The sequence below is a fragment of the Squalius cephalus genome (genome assembly GCF_949319135.1).
Source record: "Squalius cephalus genome assembly, chromosome: 6".
In the NCBI taxonomy this organism is placed as follows: domain Eukaryota; kingdom Metazoa; phylum Chordata; class Actinopteri; order Cypriniformes; family Leuciscidae; genus Squalius; species Squalius cephalus.
The window spans coordinates 14354069-14373324 of NC_137127.1; the positions used below are offsets into that span (position 1 = coordinate 14354069).

At 39.3% G+C, this 19256-nt stretch overlaps 1 protein-coding gene across 2 annotated transcripts; it reads left to right on the forward strand.

The window, feature by feature from the left end:
• Nucleotides 1-372: 372 nt before the first annotated feature.
• On the forward strand, nt 373-19212 carry nup205 (nucleoporin 205). 2 transcript variants are annotated; one of them, XM_079873435.1, is made up of 41 exons: nt 373-428; nt 1739-1881; nt 2178-2349; nt 2445-2589; nt 3335-3494; nt 3584-3812; nt 3952-4116; nt 4355-4530; nt 4739-4855; nt 5098-5235; nt 5453-5603; nt 5686-5894; nt 6225-6407; nt 6618-6668; nt 7130-7339; nt 7433-7670; nt 8265-8454; nt 8590-8710; nt 8793-8871; nt 8957-9121; nt 9226-9350; nt 10408-10522; nt 11125-11274; nt 11351-11425; nt 11523-11680; nt 11781-11861; nt 11949-12140; nt 12257-12461; nt 12577-12675; nt 12958-13103; nt 13219-13532; nt 13618-13756; nt 15309-15435; nt 15517-15590; nt 16592-16723; nt 17462-17567; nt 17667-17824; nt 17907-18036; nt 18211-18315; nt 18406-18464; nt 18902-19212. In XM_079873435.1, exons 1-41 carry the CDS (start codon nt 401-403, stop codon nt 19052-19054), a joined length of 5913 nt encoding a protein of 1970 aa, XP_079729561.1. In that variant the 5' UTR covers nt 373-400; the 3' UTR covers nt 19055-19212. The 2 variants fall into 2 exon arrangements, with proteins under 2 accessions (XP_079729561.1, XP_079729562.1); XM_079873436.1 differs by having other exon boundaries at nt 376-428; nt 11354-11425.
• The last annotated feature ends 44 nt before the right edge of the window (nt 19213-19256 follow it).

A 19256-nucleotide genomic window follows, 5' to 3' on the forward strand; every position in this document is an offset into this window, starting at 1 on the left:
GAACATGCACCATGTGACAAAGCTGTCTCAGTTTGCAGCCAGAGTCTGGACAATAATTTACGCGCAAATAACAACGAATTAACAATAAATAGAATGGAAATCTAATAAAGTAGATAAACATATGGTTTAGAAAAAAAAAAATTAGAGACAACTTTCCGGCCACTGAACTCCTCGCTTATTTCAGTAATCCGTTTTAATTTTCCATTCTACCAACTTTATTTCACTAAAGAGCTTATCTGACAAAAGATGACAAAACCATGTTGTCAAAAAACAAAATAAACAATAAGATAAATACATAAATTTACACGAATGTAAATTTAAAATAAATTCTTTACAAAAGAAACTGAAAGTTATGTTTTCACGCAGGCAAAATTCGGGGCAGCCCTCTCACGCTTCAGACATGGCGACGCAGATGGCGGTAAATTCAGGTATAAATGTTTATTCTATTTTATAAACATACTCCATGTTTTACACAGCATAGAGTATCGAATATTGGTCATTTAAACCAATGTGATTTTATAGATTTAAAGTACAAATAATTTAATCGACTCTGTCTCCATGTTACTTCATTAGTAAATATGCCGAAAGTGTGTAGCTATTATTATGCGTCACACTACATTCATTATTATTATCTACCCACATTATTATAATTATTATTACAGGAAAAGTCATTGTAAGACCATCATCTCTGTGTGACCAGAAAAAGCTGTTTATTTGGAATATTAATGTCTCTTAAAACTAATTTGTGCATACGCTCTGTATTTGTAAATAAGGTCAATAATGGCCAAGACAATGTCTGATTTAAGTCTAAAATGCTTTAATATGTATTTAAGAATATGGTTTAGCGTGGTATTATTATATAGTAACTTAAATATAAGTCATTGCATCTATTTTGCATTCATTTTTGCTCCTATTTTGCTCGCTGCCGATTGTAAGTTACTTCATGGTTGTCAGTAAATTTAAAGTTGATATCCAAGTTGGTGTCTATACTTCTCATTTGTCTTTTTTCAACCTCCTGTATTTATTATAATGCTGTAATAATCAACCTCTAATTTTAAGTCAAGGCAACTCAGCATGGTAGCACTAAAGCATTTTTGTGACAAATTGTATAATATAGTAAAGATAATACATTATGTAAGTATCCTCCAAACAGTGATTGATATGTGTGTATACAGAAAACAGAATGGATTTTATAATTTAATGTCAAGTTACCTTTATTTGTATAGCGCTCTATACAGATTTTTTCAAAGCAGCTTCTCTGTAATAAAAAGGAAAACAATCAATAATGCAAACTTCTTCAAATATTAGACAAATTCAAATTCTGCTGTAAAGCAGCTCTACAGAGGATAGTTGTGTCCCTATTCAGCTAATCAGCTTAAGTCAGTTCTGTGTTCAGTTCAATAACTGTTCATCAATTATGAAATTAGTACAATTCAGCTATAAGAAGACAATGGTGTCATTATTCAGATTGAGTCAGTTCAGTGTTAATTCAGTTCAGTTTAGTAACAATGTCGATGTTGCAACGTCTGTCAATTATGAATCAAAGTCAAATGAGCTATAAAGCAGCTCTGCAGAAAACTGGTGTTATCGTCCAGCTCAATTCAGTTCAAGTTTTGTTCTCATACAGTAGTGTCGGTGCAGTCAAATTGATAATATTACTGAACATTATAATCTCTTAAACCCTTTTTAATGTGACATAAACCAAATTTTCTGTGACATATTTTGAATCGGTTTGCAGGAGCCAGTCTGTGGGGCCCGCTGAAGGAGCTCTGGGAAGCCGTGGAGGGCGCCATATGGAGCCGTCAGCCTGAGAGCGTTCATCTTTTAGATCTGCAGTTGAAGAAACACAAACCCAACTTCCTCTCCCTCTTCAAAAACCCAGTAGGTTTTTACTTTCCATACATTCAAAAACATTTCAGTAATTTTTTCTAAAGACAACCCATGTGGAAGGAAACATGTAAATTGTACTGTTGAGTTTAGTGGGAAATTATGAATTACTTGTGAAATGGAAATAAACGGAAGATCCTGTTTTGTTATCTGTAACCTGATTCGAAAGCTTCAAAATACATTCTAGCATTTGTTGTAAATGCCATCAAAGTATCATAAAAGTGGTCCATGTATTTACGAAACCGATCTGAATTTATCTACAATTCTTTTCTTTTTTTTCCGCAAAACAGCCGAAGAGTGCGGAACAAAGAGAGAAGGTTCGGAAAGCCAGCACTGAAGGCATCGCTATTCAGGGCCAGCAGGGAGCACGACTGCTTCCTGAGCAGCTCATCTCAGAAGCCTTCATCCTTAGTGACCTTTTTGACCTGGGAGAACTAGCCTCCCTTGAACTGCTGCTGGCAGGTACACACACTCAACATACTCGTTCGGGACTGTTGAAGTGATATCATTGCAGTGAAGTTGCTTTGTAATAATGTGATCTTCATGTGTATTTTTAGGAGAGCACCAGCAGCCTCACTTCCCCGGCCTGACTCGAGGCCTGGTAGCTGTGCTCCTTTACTGGGATGGCAAACGCTGTGTGGCCAACTCGCTCCGCTCGCTCATCCAGTCCAGACACGGGAAGACGTTCACACTTGACTTGAGGTTTGCTGTTCTTCCTTCATGCCTCTTCCATGATTTGGTGCCTCACAAAGCTCATTCTTCCATGCTTCTCCCATACTTCCCTTTTAGGAAACATTTTATCCAAGAGGTTCACAGGTTATTGGTTGCACCACTCACCAAATTTTGCACCCGTAATCTTTATTACAGACCGCATGAAGCTTTTAGTCCTATCAGTTAGCTTTGAGGCAATCTATATGCTAGCATTCTGTTAAACTCTAGCTGATACATTCACATTTTATAGATTACTGCAGGGATGGCGTTATTTTTGTAGTCCAAACCAAAAGTTTGCATCGCTCTACTCCATCAACAAAAAGCCAATAGAAGTTTTCATTGGCGTTTGGATAATTGATGAAAATATGCTCTGTGACCAACAAATGTCTGTATATTTTGTTCTTTAAGAAAATCTTCACAAAGAGAGTAGTGCCATTTAATGTCCCTGACAGCCTCTGTAGACCCATTTAGCCACTTGTTAACATCCAGATACGTAAAAGCTTAAAATGTCTTAGAATTCTGTCCCAACTTCATGTTTCAGTAGGATTCAAGTCAAAGCATAAAATAAGTTTGAGTTTGTCAAAAATGTAATGTACCAGGGGCAACCCATGGTTTCAGATAGATTGTAGAAGTATGCAGTGTTCATTACAAAAACAACAACAACAACAACAACAACGAAACAACTCATTTGTGTTTTTGTCTTTATGTTTTTTTTTATGTAATTCTTCCCATGTAGTCCTGAACTGGTGAATCTCACCACACGGTTCACGGATGAGCTGATGGCTCAGGGTTTGACCAAGCAAATCTTGAACTTGATCTCGGATGTCAGCGTGACCCGTGTGTTTGAGAGGCTTCAGAAAGAGCGGGGCCTTGGCAATGAGAAACACAGGAAAGAGGTGAAGCATCCTATACAAATTGATGATAATTACATATGCAAATAAATGTAAATAGACAGTATTAAATAAGTATTTTTCATATGGTACAGGTATCTGACCTCATCAAAGAGTGCCGACAGTCACTGGCAGAGTGTTTGTTTGCCTGGACATGCCAGTCACCTCTGAGCAAAGATGACACCCTGGCTCTCATCAGTCACTTGGAGACGGTGACTGCCGAGGCTGATGGCTCATTGGATAGCGTCAACCTTGCTTTAGTCATGGCCTTGCTTTATTGTCTGGATGTTAGTTTTCTGGAGCAAGGAACAGAGGATAGAGAAGGTATTCTTGCTTTTTTCAACCATCATTGGTAGCTTTAAATGCTTTATTATTATCCACACTTATAAAAGTATGATGTTGTTTTCTCAGTAGAGTAGATAATATTACGTTTTCACCAATACATTTTGTGTGTGTTGATTAGATTTGCTCCAGGCTTTGCCTCTACTGACGGAGAAGCAGTATGTGGCCGCAGTGCACAATCGGCTGGTGGAGGGTCAGGGCTGGAAGCTTCCAGGACTGCAGGCAGTGGTGCAGCTGGCCTGGGCTCTGTCTCTGCGGGCCCTGTCACAACTTCCTCAGGGCGCAGGTATCTACACGACAACCCCTTCTATGGCTTAGGCTGTTGCTGATTTCTAAATCACTTTTACTTCAGCTGTTTTTCTCATGATGCGTCATAGTTACAGCCTTTACGTGATCTGTATATGCTATAATTTGTTATAGATTAGATGCAAATAGTAGATAAACCTTGAAAATGCATGAAAACATTTCTAGATGTGTTAACAGTTTAATCTACTCTCGCCCAATTTCAATCATTTTCTTTTCAGCTCTAGTGGAGTACACTGAGGCAGATGAGGCTCTGGCAGACCAGGCGCTTTTGGGAGGGGTCTTCCTCTTCCTGACAGAGGGCATCCTGGGAAGTGATGGCTTCAGCCAGGAAGAATTCTACACACGCCGACTGCATTCTCTGATTACTGATTTCCTGGCTCTTATGCCGATGAAGGTGCGAGGAGAAATACATGCATTTTTTAGCTGTTTATTCATATACTGTACACTATCGGTCACAAGTTTGGGCTCTGTAAGATTTCTCCTGTGCTCACATTTACATATTTACATTTATTTTATCAAAAATACAGCAAAACAGTAATATTCTGAAATATTATTACAATTCAAAGTAACTCTCTATTTGAATATGTTTTACATTTTTGTAGGTGAAGCAGTTGCGTAACCGTGCTGATGAAGATGCTCGACTGATCCACATGGCTCTGCAGATGGGCAGCGAGCCACCATCATCTCTACGCAAGGACCTGGACCACCTCATGATCCTTGTAAGCATCCCTTTACATTTATCACGTACTATAGACTTCTTCAGCATTTCTTTCTAGCACATCATCTCTCTACAGCCAGGAAATGAATTGCATCTTTACATATTGCTTCTAAAATCTCAATTATATTTAATTAGGATCTCATCCACCCATTTTTACTAACACTGAAGCATTATATCACTAATCAGCACTTTTGAACTATTGTAATTACTGCTATATTTATTAAATGTAATACTGTGTTTCAGATTGGAGAGTTTTACAGTAAAGATCCATTTGAACTTGAGCTGGCCCTGGAGTTCTGGTGTCCATCTGAGTCTATTCAGCACACTTCATTCACTGGATCTTTTCTTGGAGGACCTCCCCAAAGACCCCCTCACAAACAGGTGTGTCAGAAAAATACTTGCTAACTATGCTAAACTATACTAAAGATGTTTTTTTATAGAAAAAAAGGGCTTGTCCTACAATATGCAGTGCCCAAATATATTTAGGGGTGATGTGACATGAAACATTACTGATTTAAACTCCACAGGTCATGATTCATCACCATTGCTTTGAAATAAAGTCCTAAATTTGAATATACATTTGTGTGTGTCACGTCAGGTGGTTCTCTCCAAGTTTGTGCGTCAGATGGGTGATCTGCTCCCTGCTACTCTCTACATCCCTTACTTGCGCATGCTGAACGGACTTGCTAATGGCCCTCAGTGTTCCCACTACTGCTTTAGTCTGCTTAAAACCAACGGCGCTCCACACGGTAACTGCACCCTCAGATCTTAAAAGTGAATAGTGTAATATGAGTGCTGTTGTAAACAAGTTGTTTATGATGACTGTTTCAGGAGAGAACCGGCAGGCTGGAGTGTCGGGCAGTTTAGTGTCTTGGGAGCACTTTTTTCATTCTCTTATGCTCTACCATGAGAACCTGCGACGTGACGTGCCCAATGCCGACAGCACACAGTACCGCCACCCACCCATCAGAGGCATCACTCAGAGAGAGCTAGAAGGCCTCACTGCGTTCCTCCAGCTGCTTACCACTATCATCACCTGGGTATAGCACACATATATATAGTGAAAGATCACTATATCAGTTGATTAATTGAACAATTATAGTTCTTTTTAACAAATAATGTTTTTAATTTCAGCAAGTTGGGATGCATCTCTTTTGCATTTCATTTTTAGTCAGATTGATGAACCAATGACATTTTTTGTTTTGATTTCAAAGCAAAACTGAAATATTCAAGAATAAATCACTATTGAATCAAATTAAAATCAAAGTGAATTAGGAAATCAGTTGCGAAACCCAGCCCTCATCACATCATCTAGCAGGTAAAAGTGCTCTTGGTATGTCAGTGTTTAAACATGTTGTTCTATTTTTCAGAGTGAGAATGCTCGTCTGGCTCTTTGTGAACACCCTCAGTGGACGCCTGTGGTGGTGATGCTGGGATTGCTGCAGTGCAGTGTTCAGCCCGTGCTGAAAGCTCAAGTTTTGCATGTTCTCGCCGCATTTGGCAAATCGCCCGAGATCGCTGCCTCCCTCTGGCAATCTCTGGAGTACACACAGGTGAATAAAACTCCAGCCTATAATGCCAAACTGACCTACACTAAAAGAATGAATGTTTAAACTGAATAAGCTTTACAATCTTCAAGAAAATCTATTTGTTAAACAGTTTCAACAAAGATAGTGTGGTCTTTCCCACTTTAGTGGCTTTTTTCAGTTGAGTTGATTTGATTATAATGATATTGATCAATGTTGTTTTTTTTCCCCTCTCAGATCCTGCAGACAGTAAAAGCCCCTGGACAGAAACAGGCAGCTGGGATTGAGGTACAGTTTCTTGTCATGTATGCTGCGTATTAGGGCTACTTGTGATTTAAAAAGCTTCAAGTTCGCTGTGCTTGTTTTTAGGGCTTCACAATTTGCTGAATTTTATGATAGATTATTATGATTTGTATTGTATTATTAAATAAAATAAAAAATCTAATATTTAAGAAAAATAATCATTTTATTGTACAGTACAGTACAATATTTATGGATATGGGTTTGAGATGGCATTTACTGTGACCTGCCACATGGAATAATGACCTGAGAAACTGGATCATGAGCTGCTCTCGTGTAAAAGGACACAGTAGCACGCTTCACACCACGAGTCGACTGACATTGTATACATTTATTTAATTAAACTGCAGCCTAAGCCATATTGCAATTCCAGTTTTAATTTGATTCATTGTGATGTGTGTGTATATATGTGCTTTTACTGTGCCACTAATTTCATTTTCCTTTAACAGGTGGAGCTGAACGAGATTGAATCGAGCTGTGAGGAGTATCCCCTCACGAGAGCCTTTTGTCATTTGATTAGTACTTTGGTAGAGAGTGCACTCCCGGTGAATCTTGGAGCAGGACTGCGTGCACCAGGCTTTCAGCCTTATCTTGACTTCCTGCGAGACTCTGTGTTTCTGGCCTTCCCCACACGTGCCTACCGTCGGCCAGCAGAAAAGGTTTGTTGCAGCCTGCTAGATTTAAACATTTCTCTAATCCCTTTCTCGTCTCCATTTTTGGTCTTGTATCTTTACTTCCTTTTTTTTCTGCAGTGGGAGGTAGCTGAGGCAGTGCTAGAGGTGTTTCACAAACTTCTACGAGAATATGAGCCGCAGCCATCGGACTTCCTGCAAGAGATGGTGGAACTGCAGGGGGAACAGGTGTTGGCCCATAAGCCTCCAGGGCACAGTTTGATGTTCCACCTGCTGAATGACTCGCCCACCCTCTCTCTCTGCCTCAGCCTGTTGGAGGAGGGCGCTCGACAACTAGACACCTACGCCCCCTTCCCTGGTCAGTATAAGATGCCTGCTCTGCATTTTTTTTTATGTCTAGTCACATTTGTTAGTATCACTTTTAAAACAACTCTTTACCAAGTAATTAAAATTGTTATATAATGCTTAATTTAATTGAATGCCTATTCAAATGTTAATATTAGGGATGCAGCCATATTCAAATTGTGGCCAATACTTGTAAGTTGATAATTTGATACTATTTTGACTGATAGGGTGAAAATAAAACACTCAATATATAAATGATAATGATTTTATTTTTTAAAGTACATTGTAGTATTTAATACATGAAAATAATTAACTTCTGTTTAAAAGTTTGAGATTTTAATACTTTATAAGTTTTAATACTTTTATTCAGCAAGGATGCATTAAATAGATCAAAAGTGACAGTAAAGACATTTTATATGAATATTTCTATTTGAAATAAATTCTGTTCTATTGAACTTTATATTCATCAAAGAATCCTAAACGTTTCTTGAGTAGCAAATCAGCCTATTAGAATGATTTCTGAAGGATCATGTGACTGACAACTGGTATGGCTGTAATTACTCCAGTTGTATTTGTTTATAACATTATGTCGATGCTGCTGTTGTAGGTAAGAAACAGTTGGAGTCGGCAGTGCTGCACTGTCTGTGTTTGTTGGAGCTGGCCCTGCAGAAGGAAGTGACGTTTATGGATCTGCTGAGAGAAAGTCAGACATCGCTACTTGTCTCCCCTGTGGAACAGCTCCTGCAGGGCGTCAGTGCTCAGAGCAGACGTGCTGATCACATCACCAACATTGCCAGGTCTGCTTTCCACATATATATCTACCATATACTGTTCACAGCTAAATAATTTCCCCCAAAATAATTTCAGGAATGCTTTAATGTGTGTCTGATTCAGAGATACCTGTGCTGATTTGACTTGTTTGGCCTTCATAGGTACCTGTACCACAGCAGCTCTAACCCTGCTGCTGCTTTCCAGAGTGCCAAGATCCTGCGCCGTATCGCACGCTACCCAAACATCCAGGCCAGACTGGTTGGAGACTTCACACATGATCAAGTAAGAGACCTCACACTGTCTATAGGTAATAAAATGAATAGGAGTTGCTTTAAATATGAAATAACTGTTTTGTAATGAGCAGGCAGTGAGCGAGAAGTTGATGGCTGGTTTTGTGGAGTGTCTGGACAGTGAGGAAGCTCAGGAGGGAGTGAGCGCAGATGGTGAGTCCTTAAAAATCTCAAAATTGCCAAATGTCATCTATGAATTGTTTAAAGCAGCATCTAACACCCCTTTTTCTTGGTTCAGACTCAGACCCTGAGAAACGGGTGGCCAGGATCCGTCATGAAACCCAGATCCACATCCTGAACCTTCTGATTACATCTCTGGACCTAAAGGGCCCCAACCTGGGCCTGTATCTATTAGGCTATGAAGTGAAGAAGCCAGTTTCCTCCACTAACCTCCAGGACCCAGGTAAGATCTCAACTTGACTCAATCAAATGCAAAACCTCACACATACTATGCTATGCCTGAAACATGAAATGTTTGTTCCTTATTGTCATGTTTCCATCAATAAGGTGTTCTTGGCTGTCCACGGAGCTGCTTGCATGCGATCCTCAGTCTGCTCCAGAGGGGCTGTGAGTGGCGTTCTGGACCTGTGCTCATCAAACAGGCCCCTCAACTAGCTGAACTCTGCTACCAGGTATACACACTTTAACCAGTTTACATTCAGACACTGAAATCTAAAATCTAATAGCTAAAATCTAAAATATGCTATTAAATAATCAAGGTTCCCGTGGGGCATTAAAAAATCTTAAAAGTCTGAAATTAAAATCTCCTGATTTTAAAGCCATTAAAAAGACTTAAATATTAGTATTTTTTTCTGCTAGACATTACATTTTAAGTTCTTAAATCTGATTGAAAAATATCGATTTTTAAGCTGTATAGCACCAAGTCTTTTGTAGTACCTAGTTCGCAACTAGACTTTGGTGAAATGCGACGTACATAAAAATCTAACAGAGCCGTTACCCCAGTAACCCCATAAACAAAGCAGGCTGTGCTACTTTCTGTTTCTGAACATGTTTGAAAGAGCCATTCAGATGTTTCATTTGCAGAATTTGTTAACATTTTTACATTTTAATATGGACTAAAACATGCACTAGATATTGACTGAAAAGGTTCTGATTCTTTATTATTGTTCTTTATAGTTCTTTTACACTTTAATCTGTTTAAAACATTTCTTTACTTTTTTTTGTGTATTGTTTTGTTGAATTTAAATGTGTTTTTTATTATAAAAAAAAAATTATTAAACCTGTTTGGAGGACAATACTGTGATAAAATCTTCAGCAATTATCACGATATATGCAGCAGCTCTTCTAATCAGGTGAACACGGTGGCAAACACAACTGCAAGGTTGGAAGTTTTGCACCATCAAAATTGAAGGCTGAAGTGCTCTGGGTTCTCCAAATGTGTAATGTGTTCACATTGCATCCGGTTTTTGCATTTTAGATTTGAACGTTTACTAAGCAATGTTTTAAGATGTTACATGTTGTGTTGCATGCGTTTACTATTTGTAGTTATATTTTTAGTATGGATTAGAGTACTGCTTGCATATTATATAATATAACATTACTTTACATCTTAAAAAGTCTAAATTTGATTTAAAAAAACACGCAGCAACCCTGATAATATATTTGTGTGGATGTTGTGTGTATAATATTTTAATATAATATAATATATTTTGTGTGTGTTCGTTCTAGGTAATCTATCAGTTGTGCGCGTGTCCGGACACTTCGGGGCCCACCATGCGATACCTCAGGACCAGTCAGGACTTCCTGTTCTCTCATCTGCAGCACTTGCCTTTCATATTATCAGGTCCACTGCCTATCTGCACTCTTTGTTTTGATTTTGTGTGTCCATAACATCTAGGGGAAGATGTACACTAAAAACTGAAAAAATTGATCAGTTTCCACAAAAATTTGTTTTCAAGATTGATAATAATAAGAAATGTTTCTTGAGCACCAAATCAACATATTAGAATGATTTCTGAAGGATCATGTGACACTGAAGACTGGAGTAATGATGCTGAAAATTCAGCTTTGCATCACAGGAATAAATTACATTTTAAAATATGTTAAAAATAGAAACAGTTATTTTAAGTTGTAATAATATTTCACAATATTACTGTTTTACTGTCTTTTTGACAGTAATCAAATACAGGCAACCTTGAAGATAAGAGACTTTTTTCAAAAACATATATTTTTTTAAACCTAAATTTATGAATGGTAGTGTAATATCCATTTTAAACATGACAAACAGCCTCTCAGAAGTGTCGTGTAGTAGCCCATCCAGACACCTTTTAACTTTTTTTAGTCTTTGATTAGTAACCCACTAATCATAATTTCACAAATAGGTATATAGAAAGGATAGCAACAACTGTTAATGCCTCTGATTGATTCCATCTTTATGTCCCACAGAGAATGAGATTGCTGCTCTGTCTCAGATGTCCTGGTTGATGAAGACTACAGCCATTGAGCTCAGAGTGACCTCACTGAACCGCCAGCGCTCACACACACAGAGACTGCTCAACCTCCTCCTCGATGACCAACCACACACATTACACACAGGTATGTATGAGTTAGCAGAGTTCCTTATGATGACCAGCCAGCCACACTGAAGTAAATGCATTCATTGTATCTGTAGCAGATGGAGAGACAGGCATGGAGGAGGAGAGTAGATCAGTCAGCGGTTTCCTGCACTTTGGCACTGTCTCCAAAGGTAAGGGAAAGTCTAACCGCCCATTTAGCAAAGGAAGGTGCTAAATCTGATTTAGATTATATTTAGTTAACCATCCATTGCTCTTTGGTGATCTCAGTACGCAGGAGGCTGCTGAGCGTTTTGGATGCCATAGACTTCAGTCAGGAGGCCCCGGAGCTTCTGCAGCTGGACTTCTTTGAACGTGCTCAGATAGAGCAGGTCATCACCAACTGTGAACATGTCAATGAGCAGGGACACACGGTCTGCAACGTCAAGGTATGCGGATGGATCACCAATCTGCATGCACTAGAGCTCATACTGTCATTTATTTTATTATAAAGCATGCAATTAATTCTTTCATTGCTTCATGTTTCAGTTGCTCCGGCGAGTTTTAGTTGCAGAGATCAATGCACTGCAGGGCATGGCGGCCATTGGGCAAAGACCACTGCTGATGGAGGTGAATGCATCTCTGTTATTCGAAGGCAAGAGATACAAAAAATGTGATTCCTGGTTCTGATTCTTTCATGGTCTCTGTCGGTATCAGGAAGTGAACTCAGTCCTGCAGCAGGTGGTGGAGAGGAACCGTGTGCGGCGTAGTCTCAGTGCCAAGCGCCACGCTCTGCAGAGCTGGAGGAGTCTGGTGGAGACCATCCTCACGGCCTGTCCTTCAGAACTCATCCCAGCAGACCAGCGCCAGCTGATCATCAGAGACCTGCTTTTGGACCTGCACGACAAGGTAGGACAACAGATGGAAAGGAACTGATTGTGTTTTTACGCTGATATGCTTCTAGCAGATGCTTTTATCCAAATGTGGAACAGCAATTTGACTTGCCTTCTCTCTCTTTTCTCTAGGTGTTATCGGAAGATGCTGCAGGTGAATTGATGCCAATTGTAGCCGGGGCGGTCTTCACATTAACAGCACACCTCAGCCAATCGGTTCTGTCTGAGCAGCAGGGGGCGGGGCCAGAGGGTGGTTCTGGATCAGGATTTGCTTCGATCGCTAACTCCGCTCTTCACCTCATTCTGAGGAAGCTGCTGGATTTTATCTTGTGCACAGGTTAGAAGGGTCACATTTAAGGCTAATCAGCTGACCTAGGTAAATTAATTCCACCATGTTAGAGGTTAAATGATTAACCTTCTTGTCTTACTCCCTGGTGTTTGTTTACATCAAGGTGGAGGTTTCCAACGTCTACGGGCTCACCTTTATGGTGCTCTTCTCTACTACCTGCAAATTGCTCAGAAACCTGAGGAGCCTGAGACACTGCAGACAGGTATATACACACATACTGTATAGGATATTTTATTCACATACACATACATTCCTAGACAGCATTTTTGGGCATCATGATTGCCTCGGAAGGTAGCATTATTTAGGTACCTACAATTTTGAGCCGACTTTTTTTTTTTTCATAAATTGAGAGATCTTTCACACTGTATCTGCCTTATGAAAAGCATGTCGGCTTTAACACATTTTCATAGCAATATTTTGTAATATATGCTAATATACAAAATAATAAATACAAATATTATAATATATAATTCTGAATTTGCAGCTACATCCATGTGGGAGCGTTTGACTGCCCCTGAAGATTGTTTCTCCAAGCTGCAGAGAGAGAACCTGGCCATTATTGAGAGCTATGGCACTGCACTTATGGAAGTGGTGTGCAGAGATGCTTGTGACGGCCATGAGATCGGCAGGGTAAGAGCAAATAATCATCATCATCATCATCATCATCTTGCTTGGTCAATGAGGAATGAGAGGAAGACCTCCAAATGTCTGTTGAGTTGACTCGAGGACATAATCTCTTTTTCAGATGCTGGCTTTGGCAGTGTTGGACAGGGTGTTGTCTATAGACAGACAGTGCCAGTGGCTGGTGTACCTGTGTAACAGTGGTTACCTGCGTGTGCTGGTTGAGAGCTTGAAACAAGATGATGCCGCCTTGCAAACTCTGCTCACACCTCAGCCTCCACTACTAAAACCACTGTACATCTACGAGTCCAAAATTGCTCTGCTGACCCGTGTGGCTAAGACAGCACAGGGTGCGATGGAGCTTTTGCGCTGTGGGCTGGTCAGTCAGCTGGTGGAGTGTCAGGTGTTTCACATGCTCCCTCAAAACGATGCGCTCAGGTACTCTATAATCTAGAGTCCAAGCTATAGATGAATAATTGTCTTTCTCTACCCTACCTTCTTACTCTCTTATTTTCTCTTTCAGAGTGTTTGGGCAGAGAGATCCATCAGGGTTTATTCCTAATCCTCTAGAGAGATACAGACAGATCCTGCTACCTACTCTCAGATTAATGCAGGTCATTTTGACCTCCACCACCACGCAGCACCAGCAGGGGGCAGCACAGGTACTTAAACATCCATGTAATGATGTCCTCAGAAACAGGCTGAATCCCTCTCCTATAGACCTTATGTAGCCCCGCCCCTTTTCAGCGCTGTGCTGAATGTCTTTTGACTTCCGGTCTGTATTTTCACAGCGATCTTGCGTATTTATGAATGAACGGCTTGTTTTAAAATCTTCTCGGTCTACTGACATTTGTTAAGACATCTGCTTTAAACATTACAATCCTCATGATAACTTTCATTAACTTTACATAAAGTAAATCCACTTCAAAAGCTAATTACTCCTGGACAGCAATGCCATAGGAATATACAGAGCGACCGCAAAAACGGAAGTTCAAAGACAATATTCTTAAGATGGCGGCGCCCTCGTTTCTCTGGCGCATAAGGTCTATATGCTAAAAGAGTTTAGCTAGCGATTGGATTAGTATATACTTGTATGTAGCACTACATCTTATCTTACTGCATACTTAAACCAGTGTTGCCCAGCACGGCTATACCACACCATGTTACTGCACAGTATAAGGCTATTTGCAAACAGAAACATTTCATGTCAGCACGTTATTTGAGCAGACTTTGCTTTTCCGATGAGCATATGTGGTACACGAGTAGAGCGTTCGCAATGGCTGTGAGCAACTGAGCGTCACACCACACAGTGATAACGGCTAAAGTGAGAGTGAAACCTGAGCGCAGAACACTGAGGGGCAGGGCGGCATATGTTTTCAGCTCATATTTTGGGCCGTTTTTCTTTTTCCGCAAAAAACCTGTGGCCGCAATTTCGGTGCATCCCTAATTATTACAATTAAAAAAATATATATATATTTTCTATTTTAAAATGTTTTAAAATGTAAGTTATTCCTTCACATGATCTTTCAGAAATCATTCTAATATGATAATATGCTTATTTGGTGTTCAAGAAACATTTCTTGTCACAGTTGTGCTGCTTATGAATGCTGCACAGTTGTGCTGAGTATGAATTTCTTTTTTTTTTCTTTATATATATATATATATATATATATATATATATATATATATATATATATATATATATATATATATATATATATATATATATATATATATATTATAAAAATTCTTGTCGTTCGTTTGTCATTTTTGGCTTATTTTTCGCGAAGCTTAATTTTGCTTTGCTTCTGCTATGATAAAGAGACATCCACTCTTGCATTGCGTGTTCATGCATTTTGGGTGGCGGACCAATGAAGGGAGGGGTTGATTTCAAATATGAAGTGTCAACAATGATTCACAGAAATCGCTTACTACATCTTAAAATGTTTACTGAACATTAATTAAGAATATCAAAAGAGTAGATAAAATATATAGGTTAATTGAAAATCCATTAAAACTAAATGAATACTTCCATTTTATAAAAGTACTCTCCTTATACCACATATTGTTGGCATTTGCATATCACTGTTAGCATCTATATTATATTATATTATATTATATTATATTATGTTTTTGTCTAAATAAATAAAAAATAAACACTAACATCAATAGTTTTAAATGCTACATAAACATACGGTGTGTTTTCGTTTATAGGTGCTCCAGTGGCTCATTGTTCACTCGGATGTCATTCAGTCAATTCTGCATGGTCAAGATATGAGCATGGGTGCCCTACAGGAACTCTCTCTCCTCACTGCCATCATCAGCAAGACTGCACTGCCAGGTGCCGCAACACTACAGCTGTTTGAAATGCTCCACAAACTGATGCATCACTAATGCTATGCATGTCAATTTTGGGTTTCAGGAGCCCTCGAGATGGGACAGGAAATCAACAGTGCCGTCCTTATGGAATTACAGGGACACATCGGCAGATTCCAGGTGAAATATTGAAAAAAGATTTTCAAAAACCTCTTTTTAAAGGGGAGAAAAGAATAACTAGTTGACTTTAAATGGTTAAATATATGCAAGACAACAACTGGAAGGAAGAAGACCATTCGCAGTTTATTATGATGACATTAGGGCTGTGAATTTTTGGGTTGAGTGAATTCATTCAATTCATGATTCATAGGTTTTCTATTCAATTCAAGAACCATTTTTGCAAATTCAGAACGATTCCAGAATAATATTCGATGCGATTCGATTTATGATTCGATTCTGCATTTTTTTAAGCGCATTCATGGGATTATTTAAATGCTTCCCCTAATGAGTCTTAGTCAGGGTGCGAATTACACGGCGACCTTCAGGGGGTCAGAGAGTGAGGGCAAAACAAACAAACCTTTCGTCCATTAGATGTTAGTTCATGTTAGTAATGATTCTACATCACTTTATTTGTAATAAAAATTTACATATGTAGAAATGTACAAGATTTTAAAGTCTTTTAAAAGTATTGTTAATAATGTTAACCATAGTGTAGGATAGTGTTAATGTATAGGCTACTCAACATTATTACAGTCTTCCAGGTACATTAAACACAACGCTTCCATGGAGAGACTACCCTAGAATTTCATGCACTTTCCCAACTAATACTAAACTAACTTTTCTTTACTGAAGAGTAAGAAAAGCCTTCTTGTGTCAATGAGTAAAATGTGCACAATGTCTACATTAATTCGTGCATGCAGTCATTAAATGTTTTATATATTTTAAACCATTAAATCGCTATCTAATTGTGATTCATTTTGATTCTTAGCATTTTAAATCAGTTATAGACCGAAATCAACGATTCAAAAATCCATGTTTCATGCATCGTCAGGATTTGTGATCTATGCATTGAGAAAACGAGCGAATCGTTACACCCCTAGATGACATCATTAAAGCTGAAAATTCTGTAAATGTATGAAGTTTACAAAATGAGTGACGTTTCCTCTTTCTCCCTCCTTCAGCGTCAGTCGTTGTCTCTGCTCGTGCGGCTGGTGGGCACTGATCGTGCTCGCTACCTGAAGCAGATTGAGGACACTGTTTCTCCTGGCGACCTTGCAGAAAAGAGAGAGGAAATGGAGGTTGCCATGCAACAGGTGATGTCACGGGAAACATAGTGACCACTTACTCCTCTCTGTAGCATCTTAAAGTTGCTGACTTTGTAAACTCATGCAGAAATGTGCCTCGACCTGCTTGGAGACTCAATTAAAACAATATGTTATAAAATTAGCTAAAAATGTCAAACATGTTCATAGTCTGATGTTAAAAAAAAGTATACACTATAGGGCTTTTCACACTTGAATAGTTGACCTTGGGTCATTCTAAAGATTCCTGGGTTATCTTGCTTCACATTTCACACTGCTCAGTTTACCCTGGGGTTACCAATTAATTCTGGGTATTCATATGCTAATATTTTAGGTATATTCCTAAACCCTGGGTTAACATTCTTATTTGCATATTTGTGGTGTCATTGCATAATGCATATGCCGTTCATCCAGTCAGTGTCACTATGTTTACATAGCCTAACTGTAATGTTAACTGTGGAGTTAACACCGCAAAAGCATTGCTAACCCTGCTCCACTGTAGACCGATAACCCGGGGTATCAGAGTCAGAATCCATCCCGTGCAGACCTCTAACCTGGTGTTAAGCCGAGTGTGAAAAGCCTGAGATTTTCTGTGAAATCTGTCAACTCTGATTTCCCAAAATCTGCAGATGGGCAACTAGTATCAAATTCTCTAGACTGCAGATCAGGGCAAAAAATCTGGGCATCAGTTGAGTAGTTTATCTCAGCCTTTAGATGTTTCACTCTAATGTGTATTGTGTGATTTCTCAGATTTGTGCTAATATTATGGAGTACTGCCAGACACTACTGCTGCAAAGCTCAGCTGAAGCCCAGTTCTCTCTCTGCTTGTTCAGCCCATCAGCAAGTGAGCCAGCAGGTTGGTCTTTGTGACTGTTTATGTCTGTCTATGTTGGCAAAATACTGGCAGGCTTCTGTAAACTAACTGTGCTTTTCCCTGTGCATCGTGTTGGATCAGATGTGTCCGTTCCCTCTGCGCGGGTGCCCAGTCTGGGATTGGTTCTGCTCCTACTGAAGAACAGCGCCACTGACTTCTTCCGATACCATGACAGCCACAGACAGAGCCTGAACAAGCTAGAGCGAGTGGAACAGCTTCCTCCTGAGGAACTCAAGGAGGTATACATGCAAAGACATTGCTGCCTGTTTGATTAACATATACAGAATCATCTATGCCTGACATATCGTTTTGTGTGCAAAGCTGTGCCAGGGTCTGGTGTCTGGTTCTGGTGGAGTGGAAAAGATCCCATCAGTGCAGAGAAACGTGCTTGCCAAGCGCCGGCTCGTCCAGCTGGTCAACAACAGAGCCAAACTTCTTGCCCTCTGTTCCTGTATCCTAACACACAAAGATTGCCTGAGAAATCAAGAAATGCTCCGATTTGCTTTCTAAAATAACTTCTTAAGCTTCTGACTGTTTATTTTGAGTTGATTTATTTCTGGTGATTACAATCTGACACCTTGAAAGTGGAAAGCAGTTGTATGTTTTTCTTGACATTTCTCTGAAGATATCATTGAGACGTGCCTGTTTGTGATCTGGCGCCACCTAGAGTTCTACTTGCTCTACTGCACTCCCACTGACCCCAAAGACTCGCTTCTGCCAGGTTACAGAGGTCAGCTGTTCTTCTTCAAAGTTCAGTTTTAGGTTGTTTTTAACTGCATGAAAGACTTATCAAATGTCTGACCAATTTCTTTCTGTGTAGATCCTAGTGGCAGCAGAGGTTTAAGTGTGTCAAGAGTGAGCCAGCAAGATATTGAACAGGTACATTGCAAGTTTTAAATGATCATATGTTGGTGAAGGGTGCGAACTCACGTGATTTTTGTCAAAGAGCTACAGGTTCCCCACCAAGGCACTAAATTGATCAAAACTGACATTAAAGACATTTCTATTTCCATTTCAAATAAATGCTGAACTTTCTAATACTGAAAAGAAAATGTCATGGTTTACTACTGAGCAATATTAAGCAGCAAATCAGCATATTAGAATATTTTCTGAAGGATCATGTGACACTGAAGACTGGAGTAATGATGCTGAAAATTCAGCTTTGCAATCACATGAATATGTTGCATTTAAAAATAGATTAAATTAGAAAAGTTATGTTTCTTTGAGACTTTCTAAAACATAAAGAAATCTTACTGACTCTGTACTTATCCAAATGTCTACTCGGTATTGTTTTTGAGCGTTTCTTGTTTGTGTAGTTGCAGAGTGATGTGGCGAACAGCTTCAGCGAGCCGCTCCAGAGGAAGTTGCTGGAGGTCGAGGGGCTGTATAGTAAAACACGTTCCCGTCACACCTTCATCCAAGCCCTGACGCGCAGGATCCGGGGCCTAGTGCATCATGCCAAAGGCTGAGCCATCACAAATAGCGCCGGACATTATTCTTTTCAATTAGGTGTCAAATAAGTGCTTTTTGCAGTTTTGATAACTATCAACACATTAAATTGTCTTATGAAGATCTCTATTGGATTTCTGCTTTTTTCTAATGTGGTAAATAAATGGTTTTCTAATCAGACAGCCCTGTTGTTCCTGTGATTTTCTTGGCAAAATATGCGAC